This window comes from Tiliqua scincoides, chromosome 3, assembly GCF_035046505.1.
Source record: "Tiliqua scincoides isolate rTilSci1 chromosome 3, rTilSci1.hap2, whole genome shotgun sequence".
Taxonomy (NCBI): domain Eukaryota; kingdom Metazoa; phylum Chordata; class Lepidosauria; order Squamata; family Scincidae; genus Tiliqua; species Tiliqua scincoides.
Window position 1 is genome coordinate 208030376 of NC_089823.1, and position 22329 is coordinate 208052704.

The 22329-nt window shown below is 47.4% G+C and overlaps 1 protein-coding gene across 1 annotated transcript in view; it reads right to left on the reverse strand.

Moving 5' to 3' along the window:
* The window catches only part of IRS1 (insulin receptor substrate 1), an 84198-nt gene extending 75424 nt beyond the window's left edge, over window positions 1-8774 (reverse strand). The window contains exon 1 of the mRNA XM_066621925.1: window positions 3449-8774. Within this exon, the coding sequence (XP_066478022.1) occupies window positions 3471-7052 (3582 nt within the window). The 5' untranslated portion in view covers window positions 7053-8774 and the 3' untranslated portion in view covers window positions 3449-3470. The remainder of the gene's footprint in view (window positions 1-3448) is intronic.
* Window positions 8775-22329: the final 13555 nt, after the last annotated feature.

Genomic DNA, 22329 nt, shown 5'->3' on the forward strand with positions numbered 1-22329 from the left:
AATAATTTACAAATAATGGGATTGATGCAAAATGCTTTACATGGGCCATTTTCAATTTGATGGTTATTGTGTGTGACTCTGTACTAGGTGGATTGTCTTTTGAGGAAGGGCATTCTTTAGGGCTGGAAATATAGACTGAGGTTTGTCCCAACTCTATATTGAAATTCATTTGCTCAATATCACTCCCTTATTAGTAAAGAGGGTGTACTGTATGAAGGTGCACCAGGGAGAGGAATTCTTGCATAATAGAGATACATGTTCACAATCCCTCCAAGATGTGTGAGAAAGTCTTAGGTATGTGAAAATGAACACCAAGCCCCCCCCATTCCACCCACGCCCCCCCATCCCACCCACGCCAAGCCCTGAGGAGCCAGATGCTACACATGCATGCTGCCCTCATGCAGCCTCTAAACATCGGTGGCAGAAAGTAGCATGTTCTTATCACTGGCAGAAGAGAGAGGCATGCAGGTGCTACCTCTCAGACAGACAAAGCTTGGAGTTAGACCTAGGGAAAGCAAACAGCTTGCCTCCTTCCACCTATGGATGAAAGAAGCTCAGTTTTAACTCATTCCTTCTCCATAATATTTTAAAAAGTTTCCCAAAACTAAGTTTCAGCTAGCTAGATATTCCAAGACAGCAACATATGCATTCTGGGAAACAAATCTGCAAAATAAACTTGCACCATATGACTTATTGTTCTTTTGTGTTATTTCCTTACCATGATCCCCGCCACAGTGAAATAAATACAGTTGCTAGTTGACTGAAACACTTTAAAAAGGCATAACTGATTTTTTTTTAATTAAAAGTTGGCAATTTTAGCAAGACCATGAGGTACTGCAGCCACATTCATAACTCCAGACTATTAACAGCCATGCATCTCACTTTCACAATCACTGGCTTTACATGAACTGTTATGTAATTCTGTAACTGCTCTCCAGATCTGATGGTAACATGCTTGGGAAACAAGCAAGAAAGGAGGGAAGCAGAGGATTGAAAAAACATGTACTGCATATACATACTGCTGGAACGCCAATACTGCATTCTTAGTACTGCAGTAGCTAGGGAACATATCGCCAATAACAGTAGAAACAAAATGGGAGAAGCAATTCTGTTCTTGGCAAATTGGAATCTAGAGACTGGTGCCATGAAAACAGTTTAGACTATATTTCAGCTGGACTGCAGAAAACATGTAACAGCACATCACAATTCATTGTTGTGCCCAAGATGCTGTGACTGCAACATGTGCGACTGTCACAACCACATCCATAAAAACAAATTATTTTACATAACATAACCACTGAGAAAAGGATTTCAGGCATCCAGTCTCTACAACATGCCTCACATTTTTACAATGAAAGCAGAACTAACATTGCATATGACCAATTGTGGGTATCAGAGATTCTAAAACCAATAAAGAACTTTGTTTCCAATGGCAAAATGTTTTATTCCATTTTCATTCTAACTTGCCCAAGTTAAACATACAGGAATGTCACCTCTGCATTTTCTAGGAGCCTTTACCACTGCCATCTCTCAACATCATCATTGGTGTTTGCACACAAGTAATTAAAACATGTCACAGAACATAAAAGTATTTGTTATGACATTTTAAGTTCAAAAACACTGCAGCCGCATTTGCCTCCATCCGTGCCAGTATAAATGTTTTCTACTTTTCGTTAGTGATTACCATGGATCAAAAATAGAGGGTAGTGGGAAGGAGACAGCCCAGAGCATGAGGGACTGCAATAATACAAAGCTTGGAACAGTCATAGCTGTGCAGAATGCCAAAGTTTTGACAAGCATAATTGGTGGAAGAAACATTTTGCAAAAAGCCACAATCATATTCACACCAGTAGTATATACACACTTTGGAAAAGACTACAGTGATGAGTAAGTGCTTCATTCTTGTTTTATGCTTCCTTATACAGACCCATCAGAGCATAAACCAGCCTATCACATTCTTTTCACTACCATGTTTAACACAGTAATGCAACAGGGCTTACAGAAATCTGCCTCATTTACAATGCAAGAACTGTTAATTCATCAACTTTATTTTGCTCAGTGTAATACCACTCTGGGGAAAATTTTCTTAATAATGCCAAGCAAATTCATATACATGCTGCTAAGCTAGCGTGCAGTTTGTTTCATGTTTGCAATGCTTTGTAAACATCATCTCACATAATCCCCATAGCAACCCTTACACTATGAGATTACTACATGCGTTTTACACGTAGAAAAACTTGCCCAAGGCCACAGAACTTGTCACTGGTTCATTCAGGATTAGAGTGCAGAGGTTTCCAATTCCTACTCCCTTGTCTGAAGGGTTAAGACCACACCTCTTTCACATATAAACCACAGATTCTTGCACAGGCGCACAGGAGCATGCACACACAGAGGATCCCTTTCTTTTCAGCTGCAAATTTCTGTAGGTTAAACAAGTAGGGCAGTAGAGCATCCACAAAGACACTTCTTAGAATCTAAGCCAAAAGTAGATTAGGGGATTTTAGAGAGAAAACACCCACACTAGAACAACAACAATAATGTGTAGCCCTGACATGTTTCCAGCCTCATGTTTAAGAAGACTATGCTTCAGAGGAGTTGCATGATATGCTACTTTGTTTCTACAAAAACAGTTAAATTGCAACACTAAGCTGAAATATAATTGTTTTTTAAAAACCATTTACAGCCCAATCCTGAGTATGTTTTCTCAGACGGAAGCCCCACTGAATACAGAGTAAGTGAATACACTTACTACAGACTAAGTGTTAAGTCTGCAGTCTTTGTGTCTCCTATCAAGGCTTTCCCCAGCTAAAACATTCTGCAATGCTTTCTCCCTTTATGCAGCTGCTGCTACTTTCATAACAAATGCAATGACAAGGAATATTGCACTGCAAAACACCAAAATGTATTTGGTGATGAGGTATGCATATTTTCTCTGCAGATTGCATTCTTTGTAACTTGAGGTTTTAGTTATTTATTGAGTTTCCCCTTTCCCCATTAACAATCCTTTCACAGAACATTGTTTTATTACACTGTTTATATAACATCCATAAACAGGCTACAGTATTAACCCTGAACCTACCTACTTGACTGAAATTAAAGGATTTGTTTACACACATTAAAATAGACTTATTCTGGTATGACCCCATCAATAACCTGAGAATCAACAAAGATCAATGAGGTAGTGGTGGGCAGGGGTGAGAGTTAGAAGTGATCTAAACGGAAACACACCAATACAAGATAACAGAATTGGTCTATTACATAACCTAGCTCACAAAATGTGAGCTGACCATGCTCAAAACTTAATGTAAGTCCCTTAAATACTTACAAAAGAGCCAATTAAATCACCTTTGGAATTAAAGCAGTTTTGTTTCCCTTCCCAACCCCATTCTGCACATCCCCATTGACCCTCCAGCCTTATGAAACAAGTGTTAGCTTTCAACATACTCACCTTCTCTCTGGCTCCTGCCCAGCTACTGGATGTCCTCCCGATTGTGAAAGCTGATGCTGGCATATGCACTTAATTCATCACTCAAGTGGCTACTCCCACAAGGCTGATTAGGAGATTTAGGTGGCTGATGCTGCTGCGTCGGCTGCTTGCCCCCTAGCAGAGAAGTGCTCTCCTGAGGATGGGGGTGGTGATGGTGATGTTGGCGGTGATTAAAATCCTTCACTAAGTCCAGGTCAATGTAATTGAGCCCATTCTCAATGCTGCTTCCAGTTCCACCAGCTGGCAGCTCCCTCCTCATTGCTGTGCCAATGCCAGATGGGGCCCCAAGCTCACTAGAGGCAGGTTTGAGCCAGACATTTTCAAAGGAGGCTGAGCTGTGGCGTTTAGTGTCCTCTGGACCTCCGCCTGGTCCATGGGGTAGAGCTGAGGCACCAAGGCCACCACTAGGGGTGGTAGAAGCAAATGTCTCTGAGCTGTGTCGTCGTCGACCCCCCTGTGGGTTAGCACGAATCACTTTGGCACTCTGGCTGCTGCGGTTGGGGCTGACATGTGTAAAAGCACTGCTCATCCCTGGACCCCCCATCATGGAAGAGGAGCAGGAGTGGGACAAGACTGCAGCAAGCTCGCCTGGTTGAGTCTGGGGGTGTGGGGAAGGTAGCCCCACAACTGGTGGGCTTTTCTCCAGCCGACTACGACCCATTCTCATGTCAGCATAGTTAAGTAAAAGGGCTGGAGGGGAAGGCGAGGATGTGTGCCCACAGATTATATACTGCCCCCCATTGCCCAGCTGCATGCTCATGTAGTCTCGGCCACCAGTGGAGGTTGCCCCGCTCCGACTTGGCTGCATGGCTGGGCAGGCAGTTCCCCAATCCATATTCATATATTCCTCTGAACTAGAGCCAGCATCACCATGGGGTGAAGGTGATGGGAAAGTTGGCTGCTTGAATTCAATGTTCACATACTCACCAGGGCTTTTGGGCTCTGGGAGCTGTTCCCGGGTGCGAGGCAAGGTGCTGGCCTTGGGGCCATCCAAAGACAGGCGAGTAGGTCTGGCCAAACGGCTCTTGGTCCGCACGGCCATGTCCACAGTACCAGGAGCAGGCAGCAATGGCTGTGTTTGGGTGGGAAGAGGATAGCCACCACCCTCCTGTCCCCCAGAGCCACCAAGGCTATCACTACTAGTGGAGGAGGAAGAGTCCTCAGCAGCAGCATACAGCAAGCGGCCAGAGCTGAGGGACATGCGCATCTGAGTGCTTCCCTCTTCGCCTGCCCTGCGTTGCATGTGTTTGAAGGAACGTGGTAGGGAGAAGTAGGAATAGATGGGCTTGTGGTGAGACTGGGTGGAACCCTGCCCTGATGGCTCTTCTGGGCCTGGAGGTCCTGCATTGGTAAAGTAGCAATCTGGAGGGGTGCTGGTCGCAGAGCCACTGGCTGGAGACATGTTGATATAATCACTGCCACCACTTGGCAGTTTCCCCTCATTACTCTCCACTGAGAGTTTGGGATGGTGACTAGCCCCATTCATCCATAACTTGCTATAGCCAGTGGGACCACTGTCAGGAGAGCAACTGCCACTTGGAGACATCATCATGTAGCCATTAGAGTCCACCACAGTTTGCACATGACGGCCCCCTCGCCCAGGGTTGATGATCTGCTGTGGGGCAGACACACTCTTGGGGCTCATAGGCATATAATCACCACCCTTGGGAGTACTACCACCATTGGGGACAGGGGCCACTCCTGGCAACATTGGCATGTAGCCATCATCTGTATGTGGGGTAGAGTTGGTCCGATGGTGGTTGTCCTCCACATGGTGCATCTCTATACACTCCTCAGGGTAAGAATGGGTTGGCACAAAGGCAGAATGTCGGTAGGAGGAGAGCCTGCTACCACCACAGGAGTAGGAGGGGAGCATCTCCGTATATTCCTCAACAGAGGTTACTGAAGACTGTGAAGGTGTCTTCTGATGGGAGATAGTAGGGGAGGTACCAGCAGAATGAGTTCGTTTCCTAAATCCTTTCTCTGGATCACCCAGATCCTCACCACCAAGCCGGGGGCAGCATGGGGCACCAGAGTAACGGGTCTGCTGCTGAAGATGGCTGGTGCGGGGGGTAAAATGACCATTTGGGGCTGTGACACTGCAGCAGGATGAAGAAGACTTACCCCCCATACATATATAGTTGCTCAGCTCCTCCTCTCCCCGGGCAGGTGGGGTATGTCCCAGAGAGTCAGGGGTAACACTGCGAAAGGAGCTGCGGAAATCACAGGGGCTGGAGCCATACTCATCAGAGGATATGAATCCCCCATCACTGGGGGAGCCAGAGACTGAAGCACTGGACCTACGTGGGAAAAGACAGTCCGAGGTGGAGCCATGGCCGCTGGTACTGCTGGATGACAGGCTGACTGGGCTCGTGGCAGAAGGGGAGCAGCGTGAAGAAGGCATTGGGATGGAGCGGCTGTGGTTGAGAGGGGGGTGAAGCCTGGAGCTGCCGCGGTGCCTGTGTGAGTGGGTTCGGTTGGCACTTGGACTCACCGGGCTCCCATCCACTGATGCTGGCCTGGACATGGTACCTTCTCCATCACTAGAGGCTCTGACACGGAAAGAATTGGGTTTGCCCCCTGTCCCTCCTCCACCTCCCACACCACTGCCAGCAGGAGATGTGGCAGTCACACTCTCAGTCCTGGACCTACGGCAGAGCCCCACCTGGCTGGGTGGGGGGTTGTTGACATGATGCCTGCTGCGTAGAGGCACAGAAATGGGGTTGGAACAATTGGAGGAAGACTGGCTTTTGCTACGGGGCCGGAACTCTTCGCTCATGGCCCGCATAGCCTCCAAGATGGTCTCGTGCATATTCTGCGCTACCACAGAGTCATCTACCTGCATCCAGAACTCACCTGGTCCGGTGACCGCAGAGCGCCCCACCTCAATGAAGAAAAAGTTCTCTGAGTGGCCACACCGCCGGATGTTGAGCAGCTGCAACACCACAGCCGCTGCATCTGAATTCAGCTTCACAAAACTGATGGTCTTGTTGGTGAGGCACAGGCGGTAGATGCCAATCAGATTCTTGGTCTGGCCCAGACCCTTTGGTTTCAGGATCACTTGCCAAACCTCCTTGAAGGCTGGGCCAGGGGCCAGGTCACCATAGTTGTCCTCTCCAGCCTCTCCTATGCCAACACTCCCACCACCCACGGTGACATCTCCATGGTGGTGGTGGTGGTGGTGGTGGTGGTGATGCTGATGGCTCTTGGCCCGGTTGTGCAGTTGTAGCAGTGCCTGGTACCAGCTCTCTTGCTCAGGCTCACTGTCAGCAGCAATGGCAAAGTGCTCATCCTTGGTGTAGAGAGCCACCAGATGCTTGTTTTTGGAATCTGCCCTCTTGTTGATGTTGAAGCAGCTCTCCAGGGGGATTGAACGCTTGGGAGCACCCGACTTGTGCCTCCATTTCTTTTCATTTTCATAGTACTCCAGCCGGGCGGGTCCTGACTCGCTGGCTGCCCTCAGCACGAAGAAGCGCTTGTGCATGCTCTTGGGTTTGCGCAAGTAACCCACCTTCCTGACATCCGAGAAGAAGCCCTCATTATTATTATCCGTGGGGCTCGCCATGCTGGGGGGGGAGAGGCAATGCAGCTCTCAATGCAACTGGCAGCTTCCAAAAACAGCAGAGGCAAGGCAGTGGTCGGCGGGGGGGGGGGGGGGAGGAGGAGAAAGAAAAAGAATGCAGTGACCCAAAACACAATTCAATGCAGCAACAACCCAAACCAGCAAAAAATCGCTCCAAATCCCCTTTTTTCTGAAGCGGGACGGGAGGAGGGAAAGGAAGAGTGGCAGGCAGAGAACAGCTGTTCAGGGAGCAGAGTGCCTTCCAGCTCCTGAAGCAAGAGAGTTTGGGTGGCTTTTTTTATTCCCAAATCACCCTCCGCCGCCGCAGAAACGTGTCTTTCAAAAGTCCAGTCCGGATGAAACCACAGGAAAGACTCGTCCCAGGAGCAGCCTCTGTGAAAGGGGAGAAGTGCATCATTTCATCCGTTGTGGAGAGAGGGGTGTCCAAATTCCTCCAGGATGGGGGTTCCCCCTGCTCCTCTCTCCCAAACAAAACAGCCCCCTCCCCTTCTCAAGTTACCCTCAAGCCGGAGCTGTTTCAGATGCAGATTAAATATCCTCTGGGGAGGAAAATGAGAAGGGGGGGCCAAAAAGGGTTTGTTCTGCATAAAAAGGATAAGTCTCAGATGAACACAGAGGCACCCTTTGGAGGAAGGAGAAGAAGGGGGAAGCAGCAGCAGCAGCAGCAATCCTCTGGGGGTTCCTCCTGTGCGGGGCCCCAAAAAGGGTTTGTTTTGCAAAAAAAAAAGTCTTCTTTGAACTCAGGGGCACCCCTTGGAAGAAGAGGGGGAGCAGCAGCGGCAATCCTCTGGGTATTCCTCTGGGGTTCCTCCTGTGGGAAGGAAGGGGGGCCAAAATCAGTTTTGTTTTGCAGATAAAAGAAGTCTCAGTTGAACTCAGGGGCACCCCTTGGAAGAAGGGGGGAGCAGCTGCAGCAGTAGTCCTCTGGGGTCCCTCCTGTGGGGAGGAGGGGGGCAAAAAGGGTCTGAGAAGTGGAACTCAGAGGCACCCCTTGGAAGAAGGGGGAGCAACAGCTGCAGCAGTCCTCTGGGGTCCCTCCTGTGGGGGGGCAAAGAGGGTTTGAGAGGAAGTCTCAGTTGAACTCAGGGGCACCCCTTAGAAGAAGGGGGGCTTCAGCTGCAGCAGTCCGCTGGATCCCTCCTGTGGGGAGGGGGGCAAAAAGGGTCTGAGAAGTGGAACTCAGAGCCCCGCTCGGAGGCTGGAGGGGGCAGCATCAGCCACACGGTCTCCTCCGCAGGGCGCAGCGACCAACACGGCACGGCAGGGCAGGCGAGCCTCCTCCAGTCAGCGCGCGGCTGAGGCTGCGGCTGCGGCTCCTTCCTCAGCGGGCGCAGGAGGCGACCCCGTTCAGTCCCGCCCGCTCAGGGACAGCGCACCGCTTGCAGGCGGGGGGCGCCGGCGGGGTAGAGGCGAGCAGGCGGAGGGGAAGGGGCATCCTGGCGTCTGCGGGGCGCGCGCTGCTTCCTCCTCCTCTTCTTCATTCCAGGCAGGGGAGCCTCCGAGGGCGGCGGCAAACCCCCTTCCTCCCCCCGGGAGGAGCACCAGCAGGCGCCGCCTCAGAAGGGCGAGCGAACGGCGCGGGAGCCCAGCTCCTCTGCAGCCCCCCAGACGCTGCGAACCAAAACAAGCGGCGGCGGCTGCGCCTGTGTTGACGAGCCCGGCCCCCTCCAGCCGCCGCCGACACTCCGTCTCGCTCCGAGGGGAGAGACACGTGACGGCGCCGCTGCGTGGACCGTCCCCATCTCCACACGGCGAGAGGCGGCAGCCTAGCTTAGTGGCGCGGCGCTCCGGACGGCCCCCGCCCAGCGCCGCTTTCATTCAGCACCGCGGCGCGCGCGCTTACCTCGGGCCTTTGGGGCGGGAGGGGGTCGCGCGCCGATTGGAGCGCCCGCCTGTCCTTCAGGCCGTTGGAAGCCAGACGGGGCGGCACCCAGGCTTGGCTGAGAGGCGCGGCGTAGTATTTTTCAAAACCCCCCCATAAGAGAGGGAGGGAGGGAGGGAGGAGACGCCATTCAGTAGCGTGTGATTTATAAACGAGGGGGCTCTGTGGCTCTTCCGCCCTCCCTCTGTGACGGGTGGCCGCTGTGGTTGAAGGAAGGACGCGGTGGGGCTCCAGCAGCCCCTCAGCCCACAAAACATTGAGGCTGTCATCCTGTCCACACTTCCCTGGGAGTAAGTCCCATTCACCTTTATGGGAGCTGCCTCTGAGGAGACATGCATAGGATTGGGCTCTCAGGCTGCCGTCCTCCCCACACTTCCCTGGGAGTAAGCCCCATTCATGGGGCTTTATGGGACCTGCTTCTGAGAAAACATGCATAGGATTGGGCTCTTAGTCTTTCCCCCTTCCCTTCTCCTTCCCCCTCAGATTCTCAAGGCTTGCTAAAGCTGCAAAGTCTAAGCACACCTGGTAATAAAAACCCACTGACAGCCCAGTCCTATGCCTGTCTACTCAGAAGTAAGCCCCATTAACCTCACTGGGGCTTATTCAACAGGAATGCGTGAATGGGATTGAAGCCTCAGAGCCCAATTCCATGCCTATCTACTCAGAAGTCAGCCCCATTATAGCCAATGGGGCTTACTCCCAGGTAAGTGTGGATGGGATTGAAGCATCAAAGCCCAATTCTATGTCTACTCAGAAGTAAGCCCCATTATAGTCAATGGGGTTTACACCCAGGAAAGTGGATAGGACTGAAGCCTCTGAGCCCAATCCTATTATAGTCAATGGGGCTTACTCCCAGGATAGTGTGGATAGGATTGTGGCCTCAGTTGGCACTCACTTGCTTCCCAGTAAGAAACATGCTGGGGCTGCTTCCTTGACAGCAAAAATTGACCCTAAAACAGTGTTTCTCAACCAGTGATACAGGTACCACCAGTGGTTCTTGAGGTAGTGTCTGGTGGTACTCAAGGGACCCCTGGACACCTGCCACCCAGCAGAGAGACCAGAAACACAACACAACAAACAGCAGTAGGAGGCTCCAAAGCAAGCTTTTCCAAGTTCAAAAAAGCCTTCCAGTCCACCCTGAGCCTCTTACTGGTGTTCGTGTTGTCACATCTGGCCTCCCAACCCAGAAGTAACTGCCAGTTACTTCCGGTGGTACTTCGAATAGGTGGACCACGTGAACTGTTATGGTGGAGGACAAAGGTTGAGAAACACTACACTAAAAGATGGACCAGGGTGGGGAGGGGGAAACAGGTTCAAACATGACTAAAGAGATTGATGCCAGGGCCAGGAGAAGCCATGTCCCCTCTTAAAGATGCATCCACTAGAACTGGAACCACAAGAAGAACGCCCTGGGAGTGTTTATGAGTAAAAATTCATGAGCTGCCCCAGAAGCTGGTGTGATGTTACTGCTGTAAGATCATGGTGACAGGGCCCATGAGAGGGTGGTAAAGGGGCTAATTTGTACCTGGACCCAGGGTCAAAAGGGGGGCCCAGGAACCAAAGAAGGCACCCCAGAAATTTCCTGAGTTCATATCTCACCTGGACTCACTGCCCACATAGGATGCTGGGTGCACAGCTGCTGCTGCTACCAAAAACCATATGTGCTGGGTCAAGGAATGCATACATGACACTGATGTATATGTGAGCGTCAAATCTGGGAGGAAATTAGCCTGCTACAGTAGCTCTTCAGCATACAGATCCACATGCCATGAAGGAGCATTTAGGAGCTCAGGGACAAAGCTGAGGGGCTGCAGTTGCTGCAGCAGTACGTTTTGGTGCACACAGGATACTTTCCATTCTAGTGTGAGCCTGAATACAATTATGCTAATTTTCTGCAATGATTTTCTGTTTAAAATATTTTAGAGAGACTTAGGAGTGCATTTGATTTTCCATATTACTGCATCTTGCTGCTGACACTGCATGGGCAGGTAGACCCGAGCTCTGCATTAGGAAGCCCAATACACCTGTGCTCCAAAGATTTTTCCAGCTGTCACCACCTTCCCCCTGCCCTGACTACCCAATGCTGGGGGAGAAGGCAATAGTTGGGCAGGAGGTTGGGCTTTGAGACCAGATAGTGGGCTTCATAATGACTAGTTAGCCCCTGTGGGGAAAAGGATGCTAGGGGTGAATCCAGCAGGGTTCTTTTGCTCTTTTTTTAACACGCTCCTCTTAAGGCAGATGTTGCCACTTATTTAACAACCACTGTCAAATCCCCATTGGACGGAGAATAAGAGGGTATTGCCCAATTTCACACACATTCCTTTTAGGATTCACATCCTCCATTCACATCTTTTTTAGAATTGGAATTTCACTACCATTCACATCCTCCATATTCACATCTTCCACCATCCTTCACATCCTTACTGGAATTTTAGACACTGCCCATTTATTTCACTGTTCTTTCCAAAACTAGCCCAGTTCCTAAAAATCTCCTCATGGAGCTGCCATGTTCCAGCTGTCCCTACAAAATTTGTTGCTGTTGGTCTCCAGGAATTTCCTGAGATCAAAGGAATATTTGATCTGTAGGTTGAATTACAATTCATTTATTTTGCTGCAATAGATATGAAGTCTCTCCAATTGCTTGGGTTTTTTTAGAGTGGAATGTCAAAAGAGATTAAAATAGCATTTGAGGGATGATACCCTTCTTCCAGTGAAATGCTGATATGCCCAGACTACACACATTTTTTGTAATGTGAGGATTGTTTCACCAGTTGTTGGTGGTTTGGTTTGGTTTTTAAATCCTTCTACACATGTCAGAAACTGAATAAAGGAATGTACTTCACTCTTCACATATCAGAATAAGACAATGATACGTAGACATGATCTTCTCCATAATACAAAATACACACTTCTTATTTATGGGTGTGAAAATCTGTGCAAAACTGAAACATCAGTTTAGGCACAGTGAGTCTGAGGACAACTTAGCAAGGGATAGTGTATCTATAGGTGTGCACAAAAAGCTTCCTTTAGAGTTACCTTCAGGAGTTATTCAGAGTGTTTTATATAGCACTCTGTAGTGATTTTCAACCACTGTGCCATGGCACATTGGTGTGCTTTGAATGGTCTGCAAGTGTGCTATGGCACTTTGGGTGAGGGTCATATATTAAGAGGGTGATTAGGGGATGTAAGCCCCAGTTGGCAGTGCAGTGAGTCTTGTCAATTGTAAAAAAACTCATAGTGTTCCTTGACAATATTTTAGTGCCTTCTCCATGTGCAATTTGATGAAAAGGACTGAAAATTGCTGGTCTAGACAGTAATGAGTCTGTTCAATGGTGATGAGTTTGTGGTTAAGAGGATACTAGCAGGCCCCCTTAATTATCTTCATTTGGAAACTACTGAAAGGACTGAGTCGTCATAAGAAACCAGAGTCTATAAGCATGCACGCTCCTTGCTATTATCATTTTCCATGAAGCCTCCCAAGCACTGACCAATGAATGTGAAAGCTACAGCACTTAATCTAGTACAATGTTTTATTGTTCTTCGGACTGAGTCGCAAGAGCTCAGTCCAAAGTTGAAATAAGGCTTTGGTGACAGTGGAATCATTACCACTGCATCACAAGGACTTAAGTAGTTCAAGGCTAGCATTTTATTACATGTTTCAAGTAAACCACAAAATTAAGTCATAGTTTCACATGTTGCCAAACATAACTGTTAAGTAGAATTGCTTTAGTGATGGTAGACCTAGAATACATGCATACCTTTTCATTGCAACTGCATTACCAATGCTAATTACCTGTGTAATTACCATTACCTATGTTATTAGCACATTACCATGTTAATGCAAACCTCATTACTAAGAAATACAGAAACAGTACCAAATTCTAACCAAACATATATGCAATTTCATATTTAGCCCCTCCAACTACAATCTCCATTAAAGAACTACAGTACAGAACTGAGCAGACACTATTACTGTTCTACTAACTTCAATGCAATGTTGCTGTATTTTCATGCCATCATTCCTGCTTACTCCGTAGAAATTCCTGTCTCTCCCAGTAAAAAACAAAGAAAAACCAAACAACCCAGAACAATCAACATCCCCATGAATGAATCATTTTCTTGAAGAAGAAACATGAAAATATATATATCCTGTACTGTAATTGTATATGACAACTGGTGTTCCCTGTTAGGAACGTGATGTCGTTATGGAGGGGAGGGGGGGACTCTCTTACTCCTATACCTTAATTTTATGGTTTTGTGAGTCTAGCCAAAGTCTAAAAATCAGGGCATAAATTATATATGACCAAATAATAAATAAAGAAACAAAGGCTGGCCTCTCCATGAAGCCACATGAAACCATAGCATGGAATGGCATCGTTGGAGGGACAGCAAACTGACCAGCTCCCAATTCCATATGTCTGCTGCTCTCCAGACTGAAGCAGTGACACCAGTCCCTTTCTGCGCTACAGGGCTGAAGGATGAAAAATAAAATCCACTGCTCCAGATCACCTCTCACCACCTACCCTATGCTTACAAAGTTCGATATGAGCAGGGACAGGCAATCTGGAGCCTATCCCCCTTCCCTTCTGTTCCTTGGAGCTTAGTGCACAGCCTTCCTCTGCTGTTTCAAATGTGCAAGAGCAGAACATGCTGGGAACCTAGCATGTTCTACTCCCAGCATGCTCTGCTCCTGTGCATTTGAAACAGGAGCAGCATGGAGGAAGTAAGGGAGAGATTGAAGCACTTGCTCCAGGTAAGTGAAGGGGTTGAGGGCTCTTTCTCCCCCCCCCCTTGACTGGAGCATGTGCTTGCACACTCACTAGTACATTGACTTTATCCACAGGCAGGATGGGTGGGTGGGAAAATTGGGAGAGGAATTTGGACCACAGGGAGATACATGGTTCCCCTGAAATACGTAATCCATCTTTCAGAAAATCCAAGAGGACAAAACCTGACACATATGCATCATGATTTTAAACATCCTGGCTCACAAGTAAGCCCTACTACTGTCCTTCAATCAGCCTAGTACGGTGCAATTACCATTGTAGCTCTGCAGTCCCATCCTGAGCAGTCCAATTTTAAGTAGTTACACATGCTGCCTGATCTTATGCATGTTTACTGATTTCAGTGGTGCTTACTTTCAGATTAAGTGTGCTTAAAATTGCAGCCTTAGGCTATTACAGTCACATGCAGATTTTCTTGGAAATAGGTCCCTGTGAAACAGAAAAACATAGTTCTGAGAAAAGATGCAGGGGATCAAGCTGCAGGTGTGTATACAGATAACCTTCTAGAATTGTTTGTTTGATGGGGGAAAGCAGCTCATTCTCACCCAGCCCTAATTTTAGGACCTTATTTGATAATTTTTCACAAAGGTTTTTTCCAAGAACTGTGGTGATTTCCTAGTCATAAATCCCAAATACTGTATTATAGAAGATGCTTTCTGTTGGAAGAAATATATACTGACAAATAGATGGATTGGCAATTTCCTCTGTAAAAATTACTTCAAATTTTATGGATTTGTTTTCAGAAAAAAAATGAGCCTTATGCATAATTTCAATACAAAGTTGTTGTTTTTTAAAGTTATTTGGAAAATTAAATATTGTTGTCTGTGTGGATGATTCACTAGCCATTTATTCTGCTGTATTCTAATTGGCTTCACTAGCGTGAGCTGTCCTTTCAGTATTTCCATCATCTGCATATTTAGCTTTGCTTTCCCAACTTTTGTTTCAAAGCAATTTGCTGTCTTTTTTGCTACCAGCAGAGTTGCTTTCCTCCAAGAAGCATAGGGTGGCCTGGCCTCCATGGTTCCTTATATTCCATCCTGTTGAAAACCCTTGAAGGTAGGTTAGGGTGTGAGAGAGTAGCTGGTACAAGGTCATTCTATCTATTTCTTGGTTGAGCAAAGATTTGAACCTATGTTTCCCCTATCCTTCTCTGACTGTCTGACTACAACACCATAGGGGTTTCAGGAGTAATTTATTGTTTCTTCAAATGCAAATCTGAAGTGAGTTTATATTACACCACACGCTAGAGCAGTGATTTTCAACCTTTTCCATCTCACGGCACACTGACAAGGCACTAAAATGGCCAAGGCGCACCACCAGGTTTTTGACAATTGACAAGGCACACCATGCTGCCAGTGGGGGCTCACATCTCCCATTGGCCCTATTAATAAATGATCTTCCCCCAAATTCCTGTGGCACACCTGTGGACCACTTGTGGCACAGTGGTTGAAAATGGCTGCTCTAGAGAAATAGAGGATCCCAAAATGACTTCTAAGGCTGTGTGCCAAATGTTTTCACATATACATTTTCAGGACAATCATCGTTCTTTTGAGGAAACTGAGGTGCTTTCCAAACACAACACAGCAGAGGGTTTACCTTTCTGGGCCTCTTCTTAGCCATGGCTTCACTGGCTCAGTCACTTCAGCACCACCTTAGTCCTCTAATATTTTCTTCCTGGTTTAAATCCAGCCAATCACATAGTGAACCAGACAATGTCCATGAGTGCAAATAGAGTTGAGTGAGGGTAAAATGTCCTTAATTGACCACATGGGTGATTCTAACCAAACATGATTTCATTGCCTCCCTGTGAAGCAAGAAAATACTTGCAAATTAACAATTTGAAAGAGACAATCTGCAGCACAGTATACAGCACAATCTCTCCCTTTCAGTAAGACAATTGCGCATTGATTAGAGACAGGGCCAGCCCATCTACATGGCCAGGTGAGGTGGTCACTTCAGCCAGTAGGTTGCCAGCCCCCATCCAGTCACCTGCATCTGCTGCTCCTCCACCTCTTGCTCCCTGGATGCAAAAGGAAGAGGAGATTGTAGCAGGCCAGAGGAGGAGAGGCTTGGAGAGTGGTGGGCTAATACATCAGAGGTAAGATATTACAAGAATTTGAATAAGGAAGCTCAGAAATATTGGGCCCCCTGATCAATTTCTTGCGTGTAAGGTCAAGGTGAAGGCAACTGTCATCACATGAAAATGTGACATGTGATCAGGACTGTGTTTGCCCTGATTCTGCTAACTGCCTCTGTCAGGACTACCACCTCCTTTCCCTCAGGCCCACTACACCATGGAACATTTACCTAGGATCAGTGAAAAAAGGACAGGCTCCAGAGATTACAGGACAGGCACCCCAGATCTAGCAGAACGTCTTTTTCTTGCTGGGGCTGCAATGAGGCTAAGGCCCAGCAGCCTCTGCAGAGAAAAGATGCTCGGCATCTTTCCCAGCAAGAAGAAAATCTTCCCCTGCCCCAAAGCAACTGTTATGAGGTACATTGGGGTTGGAGGAGATGCTAGTGGCAATTTGGATTATTCCCTGCCTGCACAGCTGCCTTCCCTCACTCCCAAGGTAAGCTCTGGAAAAGGGTGGTGGGAGCTGGCAGCAGAGCAGCACAGTTTGGGCATGTATGAGCATTTTGTGAGTGCTCCATGTGACTACTCTCAAAACTGCAGGGATTCACACATGTTCCCTTGGGATGTAAGCAATCACCAAGCCAGGACAAGTGAGATGGACACTCATGCATCCCTAACTGGAGGTGCTCTAGCCTGCCGCTTTTCTCTCCCCCACACTTTCTCTTCCATTCTGTTCCCCACTTCCTTTTTCAATTCAGGGAGTGGCTGATACACTGCTGGGAAAGTGGGTAGCATTTGGTACTCTGCCTAGATATCAGGAGGTGTTGGGCTGGCCCTATCTTGAAAGGGAGATGATTTGCACTGCAGCCCTTTTTGTAGAGTGCCCTAAAATGTGGCAAAAAGGCAGGACTCTTTTTATGGATGATTGGAAATATTTGCAAATTTCCCCTCTCACACCTTTCCACTGAACTCTAATTATTTCCCTAACATAGCATCAACTATATTTTCCAAAATCTTTATGTGCTAAATTAAACATTCAACATGACTGAAATAGACTTGCAAACATAGTTTTTAGTTCATCCCCAGTATTAAAACAGGAAGCATCACAATTTAGAAAATACTTTGCTCAATGCTGCCATCTGTAGTCCAGTTATATTTCTTAAATCCCCCCAACATATCATTCTTGCCAAAAAAAAAAAAAAAAAAAAAAATCTAATTCAATATAGTTCATAATGTATGCTCATTTTTATTGGTACAATATTTATGCTATTTTAAACATTTCTATACTAGCTAGATATTTTGCTAGATAAAGTCTTCAAGGTAGCTTATGATAAACAAGAAAAATCATAAGAGTAAGGCGCTCTAAACCTATCCATACTGAAATAAAGTAGCAGTAAACCTCATTTTATAAAACCCAACAATGCAGAATAAAAACCTGTAAAAACCACTGGGGAGGCCTGTTACTTTGTGGTTGAGCATATCTTTTGCATGCAGAAAAGTTGCAAGTTTCAATTCCTGACATTTCCAGATAAGCGTGGGAAAGGCCTCTGAAACCCTGGAGAGATGTTCAGTAGACAATACTGGACAACAGAGGGACTAATCATTTGATTCTGTATCAGGCAGCTTTATAGGTTCAATGATGTTAACTGAAAACTCAGGTGAACAAGACAGACTTAGCTTGCTACCTAAATAATAATACCAGAGGCAACAGATGAGCCAACACAAGGAGAGAGTTCCAAAGTCAGGGTGTCACAAGAAAAGTCTCTTTCTAGTAGCCATCTGCCTCACTCATGAAAGTGGGGGTATCCAGAGGTGTAGTCAAGGGGGAGCAGGGAGGGTGAGGAACTCTGGGGCTTCTCCTCCGGCAGGATAGGTGATGTCATCAACAGGAGTGCTTTGAACATTTTTTTAAAGGACCTTAGCTGAGAAGAAGCATCCAGAGACAGAACACAGTTGTCCATGGCATATGTTACTATCTAGGCCAGGGGTGTCCAAACGTTCTGGCGGGAGGGCCACATCATCTCTCTGATACTGTGCTGGGGGCTGGGAATAAAAAAGAATTAATTTACATTTCAAATTAGAATAAATTTATATACATTTACATAAATGAATATATTAGAAATGGAACTTATATGAATGGATGAAGATCTTGCAATAGCTCAAGGCCTACAAAAGGCCTTACACAAAGCAAGACTGGCCTTTCCTTCACTGCTGCTGCTGCATCACAGACATGAAACAGCAAGCAGTGGAGGGAGCCCTTGTCCCGCAGCTCATGCAAGAGGTCAGACAGTTGTCCTCACACTGAGAGCCATTGCACCGGGCCAGCATGGGCTTCAGTAAGTCTCCGGAGGCCAGAGGCTCATTGGAGACTCGGGGCTACCCATGGGCTGGATTAGGAGTAACAATTGGGATTGACCAGGGCCGTAAGTTGCCCCTGGGCTGGGGTTTGGGCACCCCTGATCTAGGGGTATGGGTTGCGGACCAGATCCAGCCCACTACCCATAGTCATACGGTTCATGCAAAGCTCAGCTTGGAAGGTGAAGCTTCGCACCCAATTTGCTGTGCACTGGACAGAGCTATCTGCCCAGCCTCATGAAGAACCAGTGCCCCTTCACAAGCTTGGGCAGATGGCTCTTCCATTCACTGTCCAGCACGTGGCGAATTGAGTGAGAAGCTTTGCATTCCAAGCTGGACTCTGCATAGCTGCTTCTGGGAGCTTGGCAACCCAGAAGTTTGGTGATGATGTCATTGCTGAACGACCAACCCCTTTGGACAGAAAAGTTGCCAACCCCGGTCTAGGCAATCGTCTTTCCCAATGACTGCCTAATAGATAATATTAGCCTCATGTAAGGGTACAATTCTATGGGAATCTGCCTGTGAGTTTCACCCCAGTCCTAACCAACTTTCCAGGGCAAAAGCAACCACAATGCAGCCCTGATATAAGGAAACAAACATTCCCTTATCTTGAGGAGGCCTCCGTGACCGCCCCTCCACCACAGAATGCTGTGCTGGGGCTGCATCGGCGCTGGAAAGTTGAACACAATAGGGCTTACTTCTGAGAAAAAAAATGCACAGGCCAGCACTCTAATGCACCTTTAATATGTATCAGGAATATTTTTAATTCCATTTTTAATTTTTATTTGTCTTAAAGTATTGCAACTCACTCTGAGAGTTTGGGATGAAATGACTTAGGTCTTTAACAGTGCAATCCTATCTTGCACTGGAACAGGCAGACCAGGAGCCCTGTGCTGTATCCAGTACAGGATAGTGCCCAAAGTGGCTCAGCCAGAGGCAAGGGGAAACTTTCCCCTTACCCCTGGGTAAGCCACTGCAGCCCCAATGGCTTTCCTCAGACTTACGCCGCCTCCAGAGGTAGCATAAGTCTGAGGAGAGCAAAGCAGCTTGGAGCTGCTCCAAGCTGCTCAGGGAATGGGGTTAGGATCCAGCATAACAGCTGGGTCCCAGTCCTGCCTCCCACTCCCTGTTCACCCACCCCCGGGACCACCCTCCATACCCCATCCCGGAAAGCCTCCCTCCCATCTCCTCCCCACCTCCTTCCCACCCACCCCAGACCCTTGTGTCAGCCGAGCTTGGACAACGCAAGTCTCTATCTCCAAGTCGGCATGGAGGCTGGATTCAGCCTCCATGGACCAGCACACTTCCCTGCTCTGGCCCAGCTGACTCCTGAGGAGGCACAAATGTGCTTTACGCCATGTTTGCAACCTTCACAGGCTGGCACAAGGGACTTGCGCCGGCCCAAGGGTGACTCTGGATTATTCCCTAAGTGAAGTATAATAAGTTTTGTAGCAGAAATAGGTGGCAAGAGAAGAAAACACTTCAATGAAGAAATTTTAAATTGATTTTTTTGTTATGTAGTTTGCCTCCTCCTTCCAAGGTATAGATGAATAGTTCAAAAGGTCATAGGTATTGGCAAATATCAGTGATTGTTGCAACGCTACACTAATACAGTTAATAACTTATTCCCCTGTAATGTCCATAGCGGGAGGAGGCCCCTTCCCTGGGGTTGCCACCGAATGCAAGGGGCTTACCCGGTCGATGAACAGAGGTCGGCGGTGGATTAAGTGACGGAAGGCAGGTATAGTTGTTCAACACAGGCGGTTTATTCGCGTCAGCCGTTTTACATTCATGTGGACTGTTACATCACAGCCCATACATCATGCTGACACATGCCGCCGCCGCCGCCTGGTAGGCTCCAGACCCGACCCTGCCCATTCCTTGGCAGTCTCAGCCTGAGCTTTTCACCCAGCGTCTCTCGGTCAGGGGTCAGGGTTCTTGAGGTCTGCAACCCTGCTGGTCGGAGTCAGGCTAGCTGGCCTTAGGGGGACCCCCGATACCTCCGTGCTTGTCCCCCAGGCAGCTGGCCACCACGGGGTATAGTTGGCTGCGAGCCCCTGTCCTGATAACCCCTTCTCTCCAGAGGTCACCCTCTGGGTCCAGGGTCAGGGAGATCTCTGCCCCAGCCTCCTCTCTCCGGGGAGGACCTCCGTCCTCGTCCTCTCCTTCAGGCAGGGGTGGTTTTCCCCCTCTGGTTTCCCTCCCTCTGAAGAGGAGCCTCCCCTCTCTTCCCTCTCCAGGCTTCTTATGAGGCCACGCCCCCCTGCTGGGCCAGCCCCACCCCTTCTGACTACGTGCCTGCTTGTTGTTCCCAGCTGGTCCTTGCCCCTATTCCTGGGTAGGTGTTCTGCCAGGGACCCCAGTCCTGATGGCACTTGGGTCTTACCCCCCCCCCAGGAGGCCTCTACCCTAGAGGAGATCCCTGCTCCTGGGGAGCTTTTGGCCACCCGGGCTGGGCCCAGGTGACATCCCCTCAAAAAAATACTTCTGAACATGACCAAAGCATATGCGTAAGAGAAGCATCCAGAGTATTACAACACCGGCATTCAGATACTTTGATTTATCCTTTACTATAATGACACTGTGGTGTCCAGTAAACCCTGAAACATATTGGAGAATGATACATACTAATTCACTCTGATCCTTTAGTTATGAAACAATAGGACCAGGAAGAGTGACTTATGCCCTAAAATTTATGCTGCATAGGTGACTGAGGATGCAATCCTAACTCCTTATGTCAGTGCTTTCCAGCACTGGCATAGTGGTGCCAATGGAACATGTGCTGCATCCTGCAGTTGGGTGTCACTCACAGAGGCCTCCTCAAAGTAAGGGAATGTTTGTTCCCTTACCTCAGAGCTGCATTGCCCTTATGTCAGTTCTGGAAAGCACTGACATAAGGGGTTAGGATTGCGCTCTAAATGGTCTGCTCACTGTCATCTTTGTCATTTGCATAGGTGGATAGACTGAAACCACTGGGAACAGAATTACACAGCCAAACCCAAGATTAGCAATATGCAAATTTGCCGTGTTGACCCCAACAGGTCAAGTAAGTAGTTGCAGTCCATGGACTCTACCGAACCCAGACTACTAGAAAAACAACACAGTCACCACAGAATATATTTCCTCTGAAAACATCATACTGAGAATAATCATTCATACCTATGGGCAATTTATTCCTCTCTACCTGCCATTCTTCTTTATATATTGCATTACTTTCCCTTATTCCTGCTGAAAAATCAGGAATTCCCTTTGATATACTACTAACCCAGCACACTAAAAATGACTGTTGAATAACAATCAAACTGATGACCCTTGAAGTTCAATTGCAATTATCTTTATTGCTTGCTTCAATAGCCAGCTTCTGAAAATTAAAGACTTCCTCGTATATTATTCTTACGGAGTCAGACAAAAGCCTTTCTAACTATATTGCCCAGTCATGTGTATTTTGTGGCAGAATCACCTGTCCAATTTTGAAAGTAGAATTAATAGGGATCTACAAAAAAATTGAGATCCAGGAATTCTTGAACAAGGAGGGTGGAACAGACCTGTGACATTGTTCTAATAAAAATATAGTAGAATCCAGAGAGCAATGAAAACGAAAGCACCAGAGGATTCCTGGCCCAAGGGCTGAGTCATATTCGGGAGGTATTTTTTTGAACACCAGATATCTGCAATAATTTGGAGAGACATGGAACAGGGATGGAACTTTCGGCTGATTCAGGGAATAATACGGTACCTTCAAGCAAAGTAATGCAGTTTTGATAAGGCACATTTACTATGATTACTACATATTGAGAATACTTTTCTCTTACACTTATTAAACATATAAATATTCTTAAAACCATTGTAAGCATCAGACTGAAATGTTAATAGCTTTACAAAAGAACCAAGGAAAGCCAACACATTTACATCTCTTTGAAAAAAAAGATATTGTAACACTGCAAGAAGAGTAATGTAAGCATTATGAATGCTGTAGGATAGGACTCAGAGGGCCCAATCCTATCCAATTTTCCAGTGCTGGTGCACTTGTGCCAATGGGGCATGCACTGCATCCTGTGCTGGGGAGGCACGGTATGGGAAAGTTCCCATCCTCAAGTATGGGAACATTTATTCCCTTACCACAGGGGTACATTGCGGCTGCACTAGTGCTGGTAAGTTGGA